Source organism: Indicator indicator, chromosome 11 (assembly GCF_027791375.1).
Source record: "Indicator indicator isolate 239-I01 chromosome 11, UM_Iind_1.1, whole genome shotgun sequence".
NCBI classification, from domain to species: domain Eukaryota; kingdom Metazoa; phylum Chordata; class Aves; order Piciformes; family Indicatoridae; genus Indicator; species Indicator indicator.
Window position 1 is genome coordinate 15290739 of NC_072020.1, and position 19247 is coordinate 15309985.

Below are 19247 nucleotides of genomic sequence, written 5' to 3' on the forward strand. Positions count from 1 at the left end.
GCTCATACTCACATGACAGCAAATTTACTTCTGTTCTGAAACTTGCTCTTGAAGTGGACAGTCTATATTCTATTCAACTGCAACAGGCAAGCATTTTGTTTTCAATAAATAAGTTCTATTCCTTATACTTTCTATGTATTCCCTGGGAGGAATTATTTCAAGGACTATTTCTTTTGCTATTTTATTTTAGTGAAAACCAATGATAGAATAATTTCACTACTTCTTTTCCAAATTGTTGGGAAAAGTCAAGCTTTCCTATTTTTGTGAGGGATTTTTTTTGTGTGTACCTGTCCAGCAAGTCTTAATTTTGCATGTTGTTTGCAGGTTGTTTTTTTCCTATTTTTGTGAATTTCTTTAGTTTATTGTAAAGAATGCTGGATCTTGGAAGAAGTAGTTTCAATGTATAGTGAGTACTTAGGATATAAACTTTTTTTCTCATTTAAAGTAGGGTACAAAGATAGTGTCTCAAAAGTATGGAAGATAAATGATCCACAGTAGTTTTGATTTTCTTTTAAATGAAAATTAAATATGACTGAAATTAGAAGTAAATTTGAGTTCTGAAAAAATCCTACTTTATTTCACATAAGAATATGAAGATAATTTTGACTTAAAGATTTTTCAGTTTAGTGTTTTGGGTTTGTGTTCCTTTAATTTTTGAGCAACTTGGAAATGTATTATTCTAGTTCCAAGTACCATTATGCTACTTCAGCTTTGGACAACTTAGGCAATTGTGATCAAATTTTTAATTGCACTAAATTGTGCAGTTACTCATGAAGTCCTTTTGTCAGCTTACAACGAGAAATATTGTCCACTTCCAGTCTGTCTGCTGGGTATATGCAAAGCACAGCAGATGAGAACATTCAGTGTTACACAGACCTTTTTTTTGCTAGATTTGTAAGTGTATTTTTTAATGCATACTCATTATAAAATTAATTGTCCTTAAGCTGCCTTACTCTTAGCTGTCTGAGGGGTAACTTTCTGATATAATTGGGTTTTGACTGCCTGTATTGAAGCATGGCTGGTCTTAGAGGCCTTCTCAGTGAAGGGAAAGCTACGTGAATACTGAGTAACCTCATCATTTGTTGTGTTTTTAAGACATTGGAGATACTTTACAAATGGAGAAAGGAAGCATTGTGAAAATTCACGTACATGTCTGTCAGCAGAGCGTAACTCAAGTGATGATTTTCAAAATGAAGATAGTGATGCAACTAAGCAAATTATTTTGATAGCTATAAGTGGATACATTATTATCATTATACCTGATTTCTGTATTTTAGCTAGTGTCTGCTTATCAAGTTATCCAACAGGAGAAGAAGAAGCTACAGGTAAGCAGAACTTTTATCTGCTTTTCTGGATGCTTTTCTGAATCTTAAAATGCGGAGTACAAATTTAATTTTCAGTGCGTTGTGTGTGTGTTTATATAAACAATACATTGTTTTCATATATATATGTTTGTGTTTAACAAAAGGCACTTAGCTAGGATTTCTAAGGATGACAAGCAAATAGTGATTCTCAAAATAACTATGATGTCTTTTATATTGCATCAGCTGAATTCAGCTGGCAAATTGCCAAGCCCAAGTTCATGATAATACTTACACATCAAGCTTAACTTGAAAGAAAAATACAAGTCATTAATTCTTCTACTGAAATTCAATTTTATGAATTTATTTAGGTTTTATATATGAAGTTATATTTAATACCTGATATTTATTCACATTTTTTTAAGGGCATTTTGAGTCAAAGCCAGGATAAAGCATTTCGCAAAATTGGAGAACTGAGAGAGGTAATTTCCTTTATTGATTAACTACTTGACATCACACATACATAGGGTCTTTGTCTGGCCCTTGTTTCTGATGCAGCAGCTTATTGTCCTATGTTGTAAGACAAAGCAGCTCCTTGTACTGACTGATCTGCTTTTCTCTTCATTCTGAGACAGGTAGAAATGTATTTTGCTGTGTGTTGTTCTTGCAGTATTGTTAGGCCCTGTGCAATTTGGGACCTTAGAGCTGCCTTAGAATATCTGAAGGGATCCTGCAGGAAAGCTGGGGAGAGACTTTTCGTAGGGCTGTCTAGCAATAGGACAAGGGAGAATGGTTTTAAGCTGAGGGAGAGTAGGTTTAGACTGGATTTTAGGAAAGTGTTCTTCAGTATGAGGATGGTGAGACTCTGGAATAGGTTGCCCAAGGAGGTTGTGGATGCCACCTTCTTGGGCATGTCCAAGGCCAGGTCAGATGAGGCCTTGAGCAGTGGAGTATAGTTGAGAGGCATCCCTGCCTGTGGGAGCTTTAAGGTCCTTTCCAACCTAAGCCATTCTGTGATTCTTTTAGTGTTGAGAAATGCTAATGTTAGGCAAAGACACGTAACAGGCAATTTATTATATATTGATAATAAACATATTTGATTTAATTAAAAGATGTACAGGTTATTGGGCAGAGGAAATTAAAAGGGCAAGCTCACAAAAGCTGTATTGTCAAACCCTGGTGAAGCAGAATGTGAAGCTGAGGCTTTTTTGCTGCCTTAAGAGCCAGTGCAGCATCAGGTTCGGGCACAGGTGTGCAAGGGCCTCTCTGTCCAGGCTCTAACCTTGCTTGAAAGCTGGGTACCAGCTTGCTCAAGGCCACAGGCTTTTTCTGTGGATGCGTTCCGTCTTTTGGCATGTATCTTGCTGAGCAGCAGCACCTGAGCAGCAGCACTGGGATGGAGCTGGCAAGAGCTGTCAGGCTCTTGCTTCAGGCAAGGTCCCAGCTTTGCCTGAGGGCAGACTAGCTCTGTGGAGTTGTGTGTTTTGCCTGTCTCTTTGGGGTGAGAGACAGTGACCGAGCATCTGTACAGGCTTGTGCTCACCTGCAAGGAACTGCCCCTATGTGACTTGTCAGACAGCCAGTTGTGTCCAAGGAGTTCACTGTGAGGAGGGAAATTGCAGGGTTCCCTCCTCCAGCACAGGGTGTAATCCAGACAAGCAGGCTGTGAATTGCATGTGCCACAGGGGTAGTATTTTGGTTGAGATCCGTGCTGCTTCTGCCCCAGCAGCTGAAAAGAGTGAACCAGAATGCTGGGTGTGCTGTTCTCATCTGAGCTGGAGCCTGTGCCTGGGCTGTTACCCTGTCCTAAGCTAAATTGTCAGCCCTTAGGAGAAAACCTGCAGCATTACTGACCAGTGGCTTGCCAGTAGTTATTTCCCAGTTCACTACAAGGTCAAATGAAAGCAGCTCTGCATTAAGTCTATATCCCCATGCTCCGGTAGGTTTAGTTTTCCAGCTTATTGGTACTTGGTAAAGTCTGGAAAGTATATATATACCAGAGATAAAGCTTTCCATTAGGAAAAAGGGTTGGACTTCTGCATAGTTTTTTCTGCTTCTATCATAGTCTTCATTTCAGGTATATGCATGACTCTTTTTTTCTGATATATTTGGTATAAAACATAATTTCATTCTTATTATAAGTCTTGTAGCTTAGAAATTTCTTCAAATCAAACAGTGACGTTCTTTTATTAATTGAAAAACTTCACAAAATAGTTTTTTTGGTGTTTGGGAAGCCCAAGTGTTAGGTACCAAAGGCTTTAGTCGTTAAACTTAAAAGAATAACTGCAATTATAATGGTATATAGCCACTGTGGAAGCTAAAATAGTATAAAAAAGATCAGTCATTGAAGCAATAATTTATCAGAAATTAATTTTCAAAAGTCTTTTCTTCATCGTACAGTCCATTTTGCCCATAAATATGTGGAATAAGACAAGTCTCTTTTAAGAGGGCCATGTGAAGATAAGTTAAGTCTCCTTTAAGGCTGAGTCGGCAGGGCAAAATTGTCCCTGGCAATCAATGAGTCTTTAGCTTAGCCTAGTTTTCTGCTGTTAAGAGTGATTCCTCAACTGCAGTCTTCAAGCAGCCTTCAGTGCCTTCCTTCTTAGACAAGGATCAGAAGGCACTTCAGGATCCTAAGAGGATTATTTCTGCATTGGTTTCAGTAAATCTATTTGGCACTTGTTCTTGCTCTGAGCTGCTTTGCTTTGCTTGGAAGGAATGGCTTCTAAAACTCAGAAGCACAAGACACACAAGAAGCACAATGTGAGCAGTAGCTTTTGAGAACCTGAGACAATGCAGGGTTAAAAAGTGGATGTAGCTATTAGGAAGGAGACAGGAGCAGATCTGCCCTTGGTGCCTTCCAGCACTGTCCTGCCTGTTCTTGGATGGACAGACTCAGCTCATACACCTGCTCTTCTCAAAGCTGGTATCAGCTCAGCTATGGCACCAGGGATTTGCTGTTGGAGGTACGGGAAAGGCAGCAAGAGGGCATAAAAGCAAGAATCAAAGTTGGAGGAGAGCAATGCAGGAAGCTTCCAGTGCCCTGTGTTTTGTTTCTTGGTTTTTTGTTCTTTCTTTCTCTTTTCTGTCATTCTCTATCTTTGCCTGCTAACAGAACCTGTGTTTATGAGTGGCACTTGTTTTTATATGGGGCATCTTTGCAGAATAATGGGCATAGAAGCATTAGTTTCCTGGGAAGATAAATATTATTAAATAAATACATAAATATGATGAAGTAAATACATAAATAAAAGAAAAATTAAAATGCAAGTTTGGGAAATTATTTACAATGCATGCATGAAATGTGTATGGCTCTGATTCTTTCTATAGGCTGCTAGACGTGAATTAATGTTATCTTAAATACATTTGTTTTCTATTAGAACAATATTTAAAGAAATTAAAATATTTAAACTTTAAAAGCATAGGAAGAATATAAAAGACACCTCCCTAAGTCATTACTTCTTAAGATTATATAGATCCTACTAATGCATTTAGGCAATATCTGCAAGTTTCTAAAGGTATTTATCCAGATGAATGCAAGTAAATAGCAAATAAAGCTACATAGTTAAATTCTTTGACATCTGACTTTCACATATAAGGCATGTTTGAAGAATAAAAAAAGCCAACTTTCTGTGTTTAGAAATGTCATTTGTCACGTTAGAATGCTAGAATATTGGATGAACTGTTTACGTTGACCCATCTGGTGGTTAAATGAAGAATCTAGTTTACCAATGTGCAGTCTTCCAACTTCCAGGAGAAATGTGTGCATGGAAAACGGTTTTTAGGAGCAGGCTTGAAGTGATCTCTCCACAAACTTATTTTTCGAAGAAAGAATGTTTGATAATTTGGCATCAAATCTAGACTGTTGCTGTTCTAATGCTGGTGTTATAAGGGGATGGTCTTATGTTTTGTAGAATGTTGTATAGTGAAAGAAGTATCCACTTGATGATTGTATTCTGAGGTCACAACTGCAAAAGAAGTGTTTTTAGTATTACTTCATAATATTTTGATAAGCCTTTTAAATTCACACTTTGGTTTTTGTTTGAGATGCTTTTGTTTATCATTCTCAGGAGCTTCAAATGGATCAACAAGCTAAGAAACATCTCCAAGAGGAATTTGATGCTTCGTTAGAAGAAAAAGATCAACTTATTAGTGTCCTGCAAACTCAGGTAATATGCCTTGCCCAGCAGATGTTCTTTAAAACTGTTCTTCCTACTCCTTTTTTTTTCCTTTCTTTCTTTTTTTTTTTTTAATTGATGTATTTCCTATAATGCATGTCCATGTTTTGTTATAAATGCTATGGTGTTGCAAAGCTTCCTGAGGATTTGAAATTAGAGAAGAGTAGGTTTAGATTGGGTGTTAGGAAGAAGTTCTTTCCCTTGAGAGTGGTTGAGCGCTGGAACAGGTTTCCCAGAGAGATGGTTGAGGCCGCATCCCTGGAGATATTCAATGTGAGGTTTGACAGGGCTCTGGGTGACCTCATCTAGTTGAGGATGTCCCTGTTCACCGCAGGGGAATTGGACTAGATGGCCTTTAGAGGTCCCTTCCAACCTGGGTAATTCTATGAGTCTATGATTTATAATTATCAAGAAGTAAAGTTCATCTGTGGTAGAGGATACCTTTGCAAAATATTCCTATGTAAAAATCTCACTCCTGTAAAATGTGATTGTTTGATATGTGCTTAAATGCCTTTGTAATGTCTTTCTTAGTAAGAACATGACAGAGCAGATGTTTGAACTAAAATTGCTTTGGAAAAAATGATATGTTTTGCTTAATTGGTCTTTTGTTCTCCACCCATAATGGTAACGACTTTTGTTAATTGGAAGTATCATTCTGATTTTAAAAAATGCTGAAAGATCCAGGCAGATTTTTCCTTTCTCTGATACCAATTTTATTTCATTCTTGTTTTGAAGATGAAAACATGATCTACTTGGAATCCTTAGGGTTTTTTTTTAACAAAAAGTCCGCTTTGTTTAGGTATCGTTGCTGAAACAGAGGTTACAGAATGGTCAGATAGGCACTGAAGTGCCTGATCCAAATACCCAATCGGAACTGCAAGGTCAGAATCCAACAAAAGAAATCAGTACAGAAAACACTGTGGAACCAGGAAGCAATGGTAGGTGTTGTAACTTTTCCAAGGTGTCATGAATTTTGGAGAATAAGCCTGCTATTAATATGTGAGGAAGTAAAAGTACTGCAGGGCTAAGCATGTTATGGTGAGGATATCTTTTCTAGAAAGACACGGTTGCTTTGAAAACAATGTGACAGCTAGGGGACAGGGTAACCCTTCTAAGATACTGAATTTTTTCATAAGAATTCAAATCTGAATCATCTAGCCTTTGTTAGTTATGAAGATAGTAATTATGGCTTTTGCTGTTAGAGGTTGTTAGTATCCCTACCTAATATGATTAAGAAATTCTGTACCCCATAAGCAAGAACATATCCCTAGAGTTTGGAGAGGAGACCAGATGCCAGTTATGTCTTTTTTTTTTTTTTCACTTAGGAAAAAGTAAAAGCAAAGATCAATTTTGATATTCATGCTGTTGAGTAATCTTAAGTGTTCTCCACATCAGGATGTTGAGTTATGAGACTCCCAGTACTGTGTATATTTGATGACTAAGCCAGGGACACATTTATAATGCTGATATATAATGAATGTGCCATTCATTGGTATCTTTCATAGGGTTCAGAAAGAGGTGAACATGCATCTTGAAATGGCTTTGTTCAATAGCTGCCACGTTTTTTGTATTAGGATGGCATGAAGGGTTACTTCACAGATTTTCTTATCCAGTGTTGTGTCTTTCATAGTGCTTAGGAAGTAACCTAAGTATCCAGTCCCGAAGAGTAAGAATTCAGGATGTTTCTTATGCTGGAGCCTGCTTCTGGGCCATAACCTGTGTAAGGTTATGGCCATGAACTGAACCTCTGAATTTGTCTGATGCTGTTTTCATGCCAAGTACACTTGCAGCCTCCAGAGCATCAGAGCAGAACACATAGTAAAGTATTACCCAATGTGCTAGTTCTAAAGAGAGGACTACAGCTCAGAAAGAGCTGTATATTCCTGATGAATATAGTGTTGTCAACCTGGGTATTTTGGAGTTACCATCATATGCAGCCCTGGGAAAGCAGGAATCTGTGTGCTTGGTGCTTGAGCAATGCAGTTTGCCTTGCTTTTGTGTTTTTTCCCTGCCCGTGAGTATTCAGCTAGTAGCAGCAGACATGATGACTTCTTAATTGCATAAGAAAACCTTGATGAATAATAGGCTGGTTAAGAAGCTTGTATAGTAACCATGGTTTTGCAAATTAATTTGGAGTAAAAGTATTTACTATTCTTTGTATAGCATGTTTCTGGCAGTTGTAGTAGTCACTATGAAGTTTTTGCGGACTTTACATAACTTTAGAGACCTCTGAGACACCCACGTTGTCAAAGACGAATGCAGAGCTACATTTGAAGTGGTGGGTATACAATAATGTTGGTATGCTGTCTTGTAGAGGGCAATGAAGATTCTGTTAAAACACTGGAAACTCTTACTCAGAGGGTGAAGCGCCAAGAGAACTTGCTGCAACGTTGTAAGGAGATGATTCGGTCACATAAGGAGCGCTGCGCCCAGTTAACCAACGAGAAAGAGGCACTTCAAGAACAGTTAGAGGAGAGGCTTCAAGAACTGGAAAAAATGAAGGTATGGAAAATCCTCTTAACTTTAGCAGCCACTATTAAAACACAAGAAAGAACTCAGGTATTTCCAAAATTTGTTAGTAGGACAAGCCATTAAACTGTGCCTTTACTCTTTTTGAGTGAAATGTGGAAAACTCACTTGGAAATGAACACGTAGAGCAAGTACTCGAAAACTTGTAGAGATAGAAACTTTGGATATGAAACTTTACTGTAAAAATAATCATCAAAATGATACCAGAGATAAAGTAGCTGTGGGAAGCAGGGGTGAGGAAAAGACTGTCCTAGCACAGAATGCATGAGGTGAAGTGATCAAACCTTTAAGACTTAGTGGAAGAGGCATCAGTTATGTAAATAAACAGAAGAAAGAGAGAAAGGCAGAACAGTGAAGAGCACAGTACAGTGAAGGTAACATAACTGCAGTCCCAAAGCTAAATTAATGTTTTGCTCAGTTTGCCTTTTAAGGTCATTAGTGCCGAGTGTGGTGTAAAAGTTAAGTGGGTGATAGTAATGGGAACATGAAAACATCACAAGTGTAACTGTACTCAACTCCAGTTCTAGTGACCACCTTCTCTTCTGTCTTGGTCTCAAAGCACCATCCTGGTTTGAAAGAATGCTGAAACACTCTATTTTGAGGACGTTTTCCAGCACAAGGCCAGTAATGAGCAACTATGTGGCATTGCCAAGATCCTTTTGTAAGCAGAGATGCAGGCAGTAGAACAAGTACCTCAAGCAGATTCTTGCCTGTTTTACTGTAGTAACTTTGACATCCATGCAAGAACTGTGGAGACTGTAACAAAGCCTTCAGATACCTGAATTATTATGGAAGGCATGAGGCAGCCATTCATTGGGAGGTATAAAACTAATTTAAAGCTGCCTCGTTAAATTTCTCTGGATTTTCTTCTGTGTACTTCCTCCAAGGCACAGTGTAGGGTAAGAGCTAAACATAGGCTGTTTGTCAGGAGAAAGTATTTTCTCTACATGCAGCAGTGCTGTCAACTTGTAGTTGGTGTGTTTTAGGACCTTCACATGGCTGAGAAGACTAAACTGATTACACAGCTCCGTGATGCCAAGAATTTGATTGAGCAGCTAGAGCAAGACAAGGTAAAACTTTTCTCTAAACTCTGTCTAGTTGTTAAGAAGATTGTTTAAAACTCAGTTTGGCTTCTTGGAATTAGAAGCTATTCTTAGTCATCCCATTTGGTTTATATTTTAACAAGCAGATAATTTCAGCTACCTGAGAATTTTATGGTATAGATGCTTTAGGATATTTGTCTGTTAGGTTATAGAATCATAGAATGGTTTGGGTCAGAAGAGACCTCCAAAGGTCATCTAGTCCAACCCCCTCTTGAGTAAACAGGGGCATCCTCAACTATATCAGGTTGCCCAGAGCCTTGCCTAGCCTCACCTTGAATAAGAGAGAGAAGTAAGGTTATACTTAATACTGCAAGATCATGTTATGTAGGACAGAGCAATTATGCTGAATAGACTCCTCAATGCCAGCTTTGAAAAATGAAATAATAATTAAAAGCAACAACAATAAAAAACACCAAAAAAAAAACCCACAGCAAACAAAAGACCCCTCAAGCACTAATGAAGATGAGATACAATGTAAATTAATTTTTAAAATGACCAATGAAAGTAATTTCAGCTTCTTAAGAATATGAAGACTTCCTCAGTTTTTTGTTCCTTAAAGTATTTGGCTTTTTAATCACATTCTTGGTATGTTGTCCTGGGTTAACACGACCCACTCTCACAAGCCCTCCCACACAGACAGAAGGGAAGTAACTCAAAAAACCCCATCTCTGGGTTGAGATGGAATGACTTCTGATGTTGTAATAAGCAAGAGGACGTAACACTCATTATATGGGCTTGTCCTCTAAGGAGGAGCTTGCACACTATGATGCTTTTAGTTTTGGTTTATTCACAGAATACATATTTCAAAGAGAAGTATCTGTACTAGGAGGAGGAAGTTTTCTGATGGTCTTTAGTTGTCTGAAAGAGTTCTTTCCACCACTCGATAAATTCTGGCTACTCTTCAAAATAATCCTTATTCTTACCTTATTTTTGTTTGCGTTTTCTGTTTCCGACATGGAAAAATACCACCATCTCTGATCTTGTAGTAATAGACTAAATTTTAATCCTGACAAGGCTTGTGTCCTGGTCTAAAATTGTTTCAGCTATAATCTAGTGCAGCGACCTGCACTGGATTATATGGTCCTGCTCTGGCAAGGGGGTTGAACTCGATCTCCAGAGGTTCCTTCCAACTCCTAACGTCCTGTGATCCTATATGTTTTATTTATTTGCTAGCTTTTTATCACAAGGACCTTTTCCATAGGGTATGGTAATTGCAGAGACAAAGCGACAGATGCACGAAACATTGGAAATGAAGGAGGAGGAGATAGCCCAACTGCGTGCTCGGATCAAACAAGTAACTACAAAAGGCGAGGAATTAAAGGAACAGAAAGAAAAATCTGACAAAGCTGGTAAGAAATTCTGGAAATTATTAGTTTGCACATCTAAACATGAGAAAGCTTCAGTGTGGTCTTTTTGTACTCTTTTGTCAGTGGTTTGGAAAAAATATTAAGAGGTGCTCTTTTTCCTAATGTTCTACGTACCACCCCTGCTAGTGTCATTACTAACTTCACTTCAAGCCAGTGGAGTTGAGGGCTGTTCCTGATTTGTCTCTGCTATCATTACAAATGGAGTAGGGAGGAGACTGCTGAAGGGCAGCTGGACTTTGCTGTTTGTAGGAGGAAAGAGTGACAGTAGGGAAAATTACACCTAACTATGAATTATCATTATAATGTCACCGGTGTTTTACATAGAAAACATAGCAGAGAGTGTGTAAGAGCTTGAGAAGATTTAGAAACAAGAAGATACCTTACAACTATAATAATTTTCTTTCAGTAATGTTAGTGAAAGCATTTCTAACTTCAGTGAAATAGCAGTAACTATTTGTTTTGCTTCAGGCTTGGAATCTCAGGGTTATGTAACTGTTACACACTGTAGCCTGCTTTTGATAGAAATTAGGTAGTGTTAACTGCTCACTCTTTTGGCAGAAGCCCGGATGTGGTTAGTTCACATAGAACATTATACATGCTTTCTTTCCCTAAAAAGCAAAGAGAAGTTCAAACAATACAGTTCCTCAGGATTTATTTTAAACCTACATAGATTTAGATCAGAACTTGCAATTTTTAAAGATCAATTTGGGTAGATCATTCTGCTATAATACAGAAAAGCAGGTTGAACATCCATCTTCTGAAAGTAAGAAACATCTTGATTAGCTGTCCTTTTCTCCTGCCCTTTCAGGTTGCACGCATCTTTAGCTCTGGAAAATTGTATTTCAGAAGTGAGTCAGTCCTGCTCAGTTAGATTTTATTCAGTACTTACCAGACTAGGAAGGTTTTCTTCATGATTAATTAAAGAAAAAATGAAGGCTTTTTAGTAGTTCTGTAGTTGGGAAGTTATTATTGTAGTAGTTTGAAACCTCTTAATTATGAACTAATACCAACATGCACTGGCTAATACAGTAATTTCTCAGGTTTGCATAGCCAGAAGCTGAAAATGGGTTAGAGTTGATGCTCTGGGTACTTAACTACTGTAGGGAGAAGTAATTTTACTTCTGAACAATGTGTTAAGTATACTGCACTTTCCTAGGGGGAGATTTTAGGCCTCTGTTAATACTTATATATGCATGCTTAGATCTAGCCCTTGGAAAATTAGTTAATACTGCTTCTAATACAGGTGAAATCATAAGATGGCCTTTATCAAATTTTTCTATTATTGGCTTTATGCATTTCAAGATGTAGTTCAGTACAGTTGAACTAAATTGTTCAATTATTTGAGAAACCCACCATTAATACTGAGAGAGCCTGAAAATACTTCTGGGTCACAACCTTTGAGTTGTGCTGGTTTGAAGAATTTGGAAATTCCGTGTATTTGAAGTCAAGGTGTTTAAACATTCTGTTTCTTGAATAGTTAATGCAAGATAACTTTAAAATTCTGGACTTCTCCTGTGTCATGATTTAGTGAAGAATTGACTTTATGGAATATATACATAATACATTTTTGGATTTACTATCACACTGCTATGTTGTAGGCTAAAAAGTGGTTTATTTTTCAGCCTCGTTTTTTTAACTTGCTGAGTGTTACATGTCTGGCTGTTTTCTTTGTAATTCAGTGCCTTCAGTGAAATGTTCCAGTGATTGATTTAATAATGCATTTTTGTGTACTGAAATAGTGAAAAGATACATATGCTTATTTTGTTTGTGTTGTGTAATACTTGGTCTCCCCGGTTGAAGTTCATTTTTTTTTGTAGTTAGAGGTATGTTATGTTGAAATCTCACAGAGCATCTTGTTTTTGTGCATCCACACATGCCAATAAGTGAATCATGGTGCCTTTCCCAAGCCTTGTATGAACAGGACTGGGGTAAGGGCTCTTTTTTCTTACATCACACATTGGGTGCTTGAACTGGACTCTAAAATATAAATTCTGTGCTTCTCAGGCAGTTTTACTTGAAGTAAGTGCTATAGATTTTTTAATACTTTGCATTGTACATAGATTGTTTACATTTTAATTCAGAAAAGCTGTTTAGCATTTGTAAATTTGCTGGTAAACTGAAGTTCATTTCCCTGACACTACTCAATACAAGTCCTGACTTCTCAGGGTGCAATTCTTGGCTTATTTGTATTCTGTACAGTAAGCAGAAAACAGTTGTTACAAAGCAAATTGATTTTGCTTTACTTTGCCATTCTCTGTGGGCAACATTTCTTTTACACGCTTAATTAAGGTACGTTTTGCACCTGTCTACAGAGAAACAAAAAGCTTGGAGTACGCATTTAAAATCCTGCCTAGGTACACAAATCAGCTGTAGGAAATTAATTCAACCTTTGTTTCTCAAGCTTTTGACAAGACGCCTGCTTTTATCCTTCAGCAAGAAAATGGAAATCCCTCCTTTGCCATCCTGTTTGGTGCTTTCCTCATGATTTTCAGCACTAGATGGCACTGCAGTTGAAGACAACAGGTCTGCAGTACTGAGAGCGTGAGCAAGATCTCCTCGCAGCATGGACTGGTGTTAATACTGGGTAGAAGAGGCAAGGAGAAGGCAACTGAGACTGCTGCTTTGGAGCATGTGTGAAGGCGGGGCCTGTGAGAAAGATGCAGGGCGTGTTGTGATGGAACGGGGTGATGGCTTTAAACTAAAAGAGGAGAGGTTTAGACTCTTTACAAGGAAGAAAGATTTTACACTGAGTGTGGTGAAACACTGGCACAGGTTGCCCAGACAGGTGGTAGATTGCCCCATCTCTGGAAATACTGAAGGCCAGACTGGACAGGACTCTGAGTAACCTGGTGTAGTTTGAAGATGTACCAGCTCACTGCAGGGGCTTTGGACTAGATGACCTTCAAAGGTCCCTTCTGACCCAAACCATTCTATGATTAAAGCAGTCAGCTCTATAGCAGATATTATAAAAATCAATTTTGTAACCTTGCACTTCTTAAACATTGCTCAGACAGATTTCTGGTTTACTTGGCTTGATCATATGATTGAGATTTTGCACACTCTGTTTCTGATTTGCCACTGTGTTTTCATAGACTTCCCTTAACCAGTGTCTTGGTAAAAAGATCTTTGCTTCAACAGTAGCTCTGCTGGTTGGGGTAGAGCACAGGCCTTTACTCTCTGCATTGAGAATAGATGTATTTGGATAAAATTGTGGACTTTATTCCAGGCTTTTATCCACAGTAGAATTAAAATCTCCCATAGATTAAAAATAATAACAATAATTCAGATCATGTTATGTCTACTGAAGGATAGTTTAGCCCTCTGCTGGTCTGAAACTCAGCTGTGTCATGCCACGCTAGAGTTGGCTACTTTAAATGTGCAACCTGCTCTAGATGAACCTGCACTGGCAGGGGTGTTGGACTAGATTATCTGCAGAGGTCTCTTCCAATCCCTGTCAATCTGTGTTTTTTTTTGAATTAAAGCATTTTGGTTTGCTTCAAGTGCTAGAAGTGCCTGAGATGCATAGAATTTAGCTTTTAGAGAGCTAAGTGTTTCCGTGAAGTGTTGCTTCTTTGTGCTTTCATGCCCCCTGGCATTTTATCCATCAGTTTTGTATTAGCATCCTGCTTGCAGTTCCAGTGATACAGCTGTCACATTGCATGTTGCTCAGCTCTTACCTATCAGTAGTCAATCCTAGTGTGAACCTGGATCTTCTCTTCAGTGGATTTGTGGGCTATAGCAAATGCATTCTCTTTCCTTTTGCAGAAGTAACAGGTTTCTCAAATTGAAATAAAGTAAATGTGACTCAGAACAAGAATCAGAAAATATGTCTGGAAAAGTGAAATAACTTAATCTTTTACTTGCAGGCTTTATATTCAAGATATTCTTTGTGAAGGTGTGTAGGCTTGTTTTGTTGTTTTGTTTTTCCAAAAGCCATTTATGATGCTGAAATACTGAAGGACTTGGCCAATTTTGCTGGCTGTATGTGCTTTTTTTTAGAGCTGAGAGGAACTTCAGGGAGGTTGGTGCAATTCTCCATGTGACTTTGTGCAGGCTATGTTCATAACCAAGCTGTACCCAGGGTGGCAGGAGGGGAGGGACTTGAGTTCTGCAGGTCTCAGGTGGCAAATTCCTTGATGGGGACAGTGAAGAACTGTGCTTGGAAAGAAAGGAGCTATAAGCCTCCTGCATGCTTGCATTATGTTTTAGACTGCTTTGCTCTTTGAAATAATTAATACTGCTCCTATTTTCTTGTAATGAGTTTAAGTTTTTATTATTTAAGTAGAACCAGAAATGAAAAAGTGGATACTATGATGTGCTTTGATATTGACAGTGTCAATAACAACCCTGTTTGGTGCTAAAATACAATCAGTGCTGTCAGCAGTCAGGGAAAGGCTTCTTCAGAAAACAAGAACATTCTGGAAATGGTCAGAATTTGGGTGAATGCAATTTTTTAGAATTAAGGCATTTGGAAACGTATTTGCATCATTGTCTCAAAAATACAGATTGTGGTTAAAAGCTTGAGTTTGAATGCTATCAGAAGATGTGCAATGGAAATTACTCACTACTCAAACACATGACTGAATGCTCTTAAAGAGAGCTTAAAAAAAACCCCAAAGAATTATGAGAATTGCTGTGAATGTCTACAAAATAATGGTGAATCAAGGCAATAAGAGATGAATGTGTTCATTATGATTTTCTTCTTGGAATAGAACTAAGTGGAAGAAATCTTAGCATAGTAAATAACATGTTAAAAATAATTTTCTTTTGTCTGCTCCCAAAACAGTTTTAAAGTAGTCCAGGATATAATAGAATAATTTAATTCCAGGGGTCTTGTGCTCAAATAAATGATGTTCATGAAATTGGCACTGTGATTTAGAATTTTACATAGGTGTTTTGCCAAAGTCCTTTTATGCAAAAAAATTTAACAGTATAATAGACTGTTCTGAGACTGAATATTCCTTTGATTTACAGCAAGGGTTTCCCACATTCATGATCTGCTCAGGAAAAGATTTCCATTACAGTGATCAAATTCTAATGTTGTGTAATTTTGTATAGATTCTGCCGTCAGTTTCAGTGAGATACTAGGATGCTGGTATGGAATAACAACAACAACAATAATGATAATAATTATAACAATTCACAACACAGGATTTTTTTTTTATTTAATAGTCATCTATGAATAATCTTAGAATATTTCTCCTTAGGAAAAAAAGCCATGGAATCATTGCTTCTCATTTGTCATTTGAAATGTTCTTGCATCTTGTGCAAATGTAAATACGTTTCTTCACTGCCACCTGAGTCTTCTTTTGGAACATCTTATAAATGTTCAAGTTTTCTGGGAGCAGATCTTAGTATTTTTTCTTGTATTTTATTTGTGAAGTTTAGAAGCAAAGGACAGTCTTCATAAGACACAAGCGTTTCTTCATGCAGATTTTTTTTTTCGTTTTCTTAAAAGTTATTCAACACAGATGCCCAGAAGAGGAGCCATAGTTCTTTTATATGGTTTATGTATTTTATAGAGATTTTAGGGGGGGAAAAATGGAAGCTGAAAAATGTATTGAAAGACATTCACAGCTATTTGTCAGTTTTTTTTCTTTTCTAAATAATAAACCCACATGAATTCTTTCATGGATTTCTAAGTTCATTCCTCTGTTGCTTGTTTGATTTACAGTTACTGAGAATTCTGATCATGTTTCAAGGGACATAGATATTTCATGACTGTCATATATTTTCCTTTCTTTACAGCTTTTGAGGAGCTTGAGAGGGCTCTGAGTATGGCCCAAAAGACAGAGGAGGCCCGGAAAAAATTGCAGGCAGAAATGGATGAAAAAATCAAAGCAGTAGAAAAGGCAAGTGAGGAAGAGAGGGTAAATCTCCAACGGGAGTTAACCAGAGTGAAACAGGAGGTGGTTGAGATTATGAAGGTAAAAGCTGAAACTCACCCTGTGTTGTTGGCTTTTAATCTAATGACAGAACTATAGGTGTTAAATACATTTGTATATTATAACTTTGTTATCAAGTTTCTGCTATTTAATAACATCTATAAAAAATAATTTCTGGGGTTAAAGATTTACTTAAGACAACATAGAAAACTCCCTGTATTTTTTTTTTCTTTAACAGTTTAAAAGCAGTACATTAGAGGTGTGTAAAAATGAGCAATATTACTCTGTTTCACGATATTTAAGAAAATTATTTACTAGAAATTTACTTTAGACTTTAAAGGAAGCCAAGAAGAAATTAATTACAGTCAACTCCCACATCTCCAAAGGATTTGGGGGCTTAATGCTTAATACTTTTAATGATTATCCTTGGCTAGTGTGTGTAAATGTTTAAGAACTTGTTGCCAAACTGTTTGCTCGTTAAGAATTGCTAAAATTTGTTTCTCATTTAAGAGGGAATTGCAGGATTAATTCATGTGCCTTTCAAAGCTGTGAATTTGAATGCCTTTATATTGCAGTTCTGATTTTGACGTTTGTTCATATAGCTAATTTTTCTAAAGGAATACACTGATGCTTTAGGAGGATGAGAAACTTGCATTACATTATTCTGAAATAAAACACAGAAACTTGCATTGTATTATTCTGAAATAAATCACATATGTAGGTTGTAGATAGCTGTCACCACTTGACTTTGTGGCTCATGAAATAACGAGATTATAGGGAAAGCTACAGACAGAAGTTCCTTTCGCAATTTATTATCACATCTGAACTGAAATTGAAATCACTTAAGTTCACCTTGGTAGAAGAAGAAAACGTGGTATTTGTATTGGCAAGGCTGTGGAAGACTTGAGAAGGAAGGTGGATAGCTTCAAGCTTGAAAATAAGAACCCTCAGGCCTTAACATTAAGTTAATTACTTAAAGGAAACAAAGAGATGTTCTGATTTCCTCTCTTTGTTGTGCTGCTTTTCTTGTTAAGAAATAATACTAACAGTTACATTATTTAGTATTTTGAAATAATTTTCTTCTGACTTTGTTTCACAGAAGTCTTCAGAAGAGCGTGTTGCTGAGCTAGAAAAATTCCATAAAAAAGAAATGGCTATGAAAGATCAGGAGCTAAAGGAGAGATTGCAGGCTCAAGAAAAGGAATTCCAGGAGAAGCTGAGGGCAGCTCTTGTAAGTATCCCTAAAATGTTTAGGGATTGCGCACGATTCTCTGCGGTGGAACTAGAGGTCTTAACCTGATCGAAAAGATATGAGTGCCCTACAAAAGTCAAATAGCACAGGGACTTTAGCAGCATGAAAGAAAAGCAGCTGTACTGATCAAGACTAAACAGTGATAGTCACTCTCTGCTCACTAACAGCTGCAGATTGTGGGAAAGGCTTCGTATTTTGAAAACTCTCTCTTTGACTTTTTTTTATTTCTTAACTTCATTTAATCATTGGTGATTGGCTGCAGCAACTAGAGTAAAAGAGGTACAAAGAATGAAGCTCTTACTTGAAAAGTGTTGGTATTGTTATTCTGGCTGTGCTATGATATGTGAACAGAGTTAACTGTTCATATTGTTTGACCTCAGAAAAGAATTTTCTTACAGGTCAGGCTGCATTCTTTGCTCTCTTGCATAAGCTGTAATCCACTTTAGATCACATAATTTTACCTATCATATAGTAGATTCTCTTTTGTGCTCCTCCATGGTGGTTGTTGTCTAGGACTAAAAGACTTCCTGGCTATATTTTTCTACCTGTATTTCAGGGTTTTTCTTTTTTATTAGAAGGAATAGAAGTTAAAAACACATTAGCATTGGAATCAAGTGAGGACATACCGTTATTGCTCTCAATTAATTGTGGTAAACCAACCACCATGAAAGGCTGGATTGCATTCTCTTTCATACAAAGAGAAGTAGATGACCAGTGGTTATGAAAAAGAGAAAATAAAAGTGGTTTAGAAAAATTTTGTTTTCACAAGTGAAATGCAAACTGTGTGTGTAGAGAAAATACAGCGTGTCAGTGTATGTCTCCTATTAATGGGTTTGTAAATACCCTATTATACTCTTTTTGAAAGCATGCTAACTATATTTATAGTTGAGTATAATCGTAATTTCTGATGCAGGAAAAAAATCAGAGTGAGTGTTTAAAAACCCTTCAAGAAAAAGAGCAGCAAGAATCCCTAGCCTTAGAAGAATTAGAGTTGCAGAAGAAAGCAATACGGTCGGAGTGTGACAAGAAAGTTGAGAAGATGCGTGAAGAAGTAGAGACTTTTAGAACTGTGAGTAAAGATTCCAACAGGGTAAATGTTTACCATTGCCTTTAGTATGTATTTACCTATGACAGGTTTATAAATACAGTGGATTTGTTGTGATTGGGTGGCTTTAATCTCACAGAAATTTAATGCCTTGCTGTGACGTGCTGCAGCTTGTAGTTTTAGATGGAAAAAGTAGAAATACATTCACTTGGCATCGTGGAGTGGGGTGTGAATTTGTAGCCAAGGATACTGGAGTAAACACAATATGTTCTTACATTTTGAAGTGTTCTTTAATTTAGGTAATGGGTCGTGTATTATCTGCTATTGCAAGTTCATACATTATTCTAGCACTCCCAAATATTAGTTGGGAAGTTTTGCCTATAGAAGTGTTTTAACTTTACAGCAGCATTTCCATGAGAAGTGGAATTAAGATAGATCAGTGGATGTGTGCAAAGCTCCGTAATAGTTGTGTGGACTCTCAATATCTTTCATCCTATGTATTGGTACTTTAGCTTAATAAGAAAATGTGAACATATCTCTCATAAATATCATATTAATTATTTCATTTGAATCATTGAATCATTTGA

The 19247-nt window shown here is 37.2% G+C and overlaps 1 protein-coding gene across 1 annotated transcript in view; it reads left to right on the forward strand.

Moving 5' to 3' along the window:
• GOLGA4 (golgin A4) overlaps positions 1–19247 on the forward strand; it is a 57070-nt gene that overhangs the window by 18198 nt on the left and 19625 nt on the right. Inside the window, exons 6-15 of the mRNA XM_054385241.1 lie at positions 1278–1325; positions 1727–1783; positions 5372–5470; positions 6279–6417; positions 7794–7981; positions 8995–9078; positions 10313–10460; positions 16227–16405; positions 17463–17594; positions 18529–18684. Coding sequence (XP_054241216.1) covers positions 1278–1325; positions 1727–1783; positions 5372–5470; positions 6279–6417; positions 7794–7981; positions 8995–9078; positions 10313–10460; positions 16227–16405; positions 17463–17594; positions 18529–18684 — 1230 coding nt within the window. The remainder of the gene's footprint in view (positions 1–1277; positions 1326–1726; positions 1784–5371; positions 5471–6278; positions 6418–7793; positions 7982–8994; positions 9079–10312; positions 10461–16226; positions 16406–17462; positions 17595–18528; positions 18685–19247) is intronic.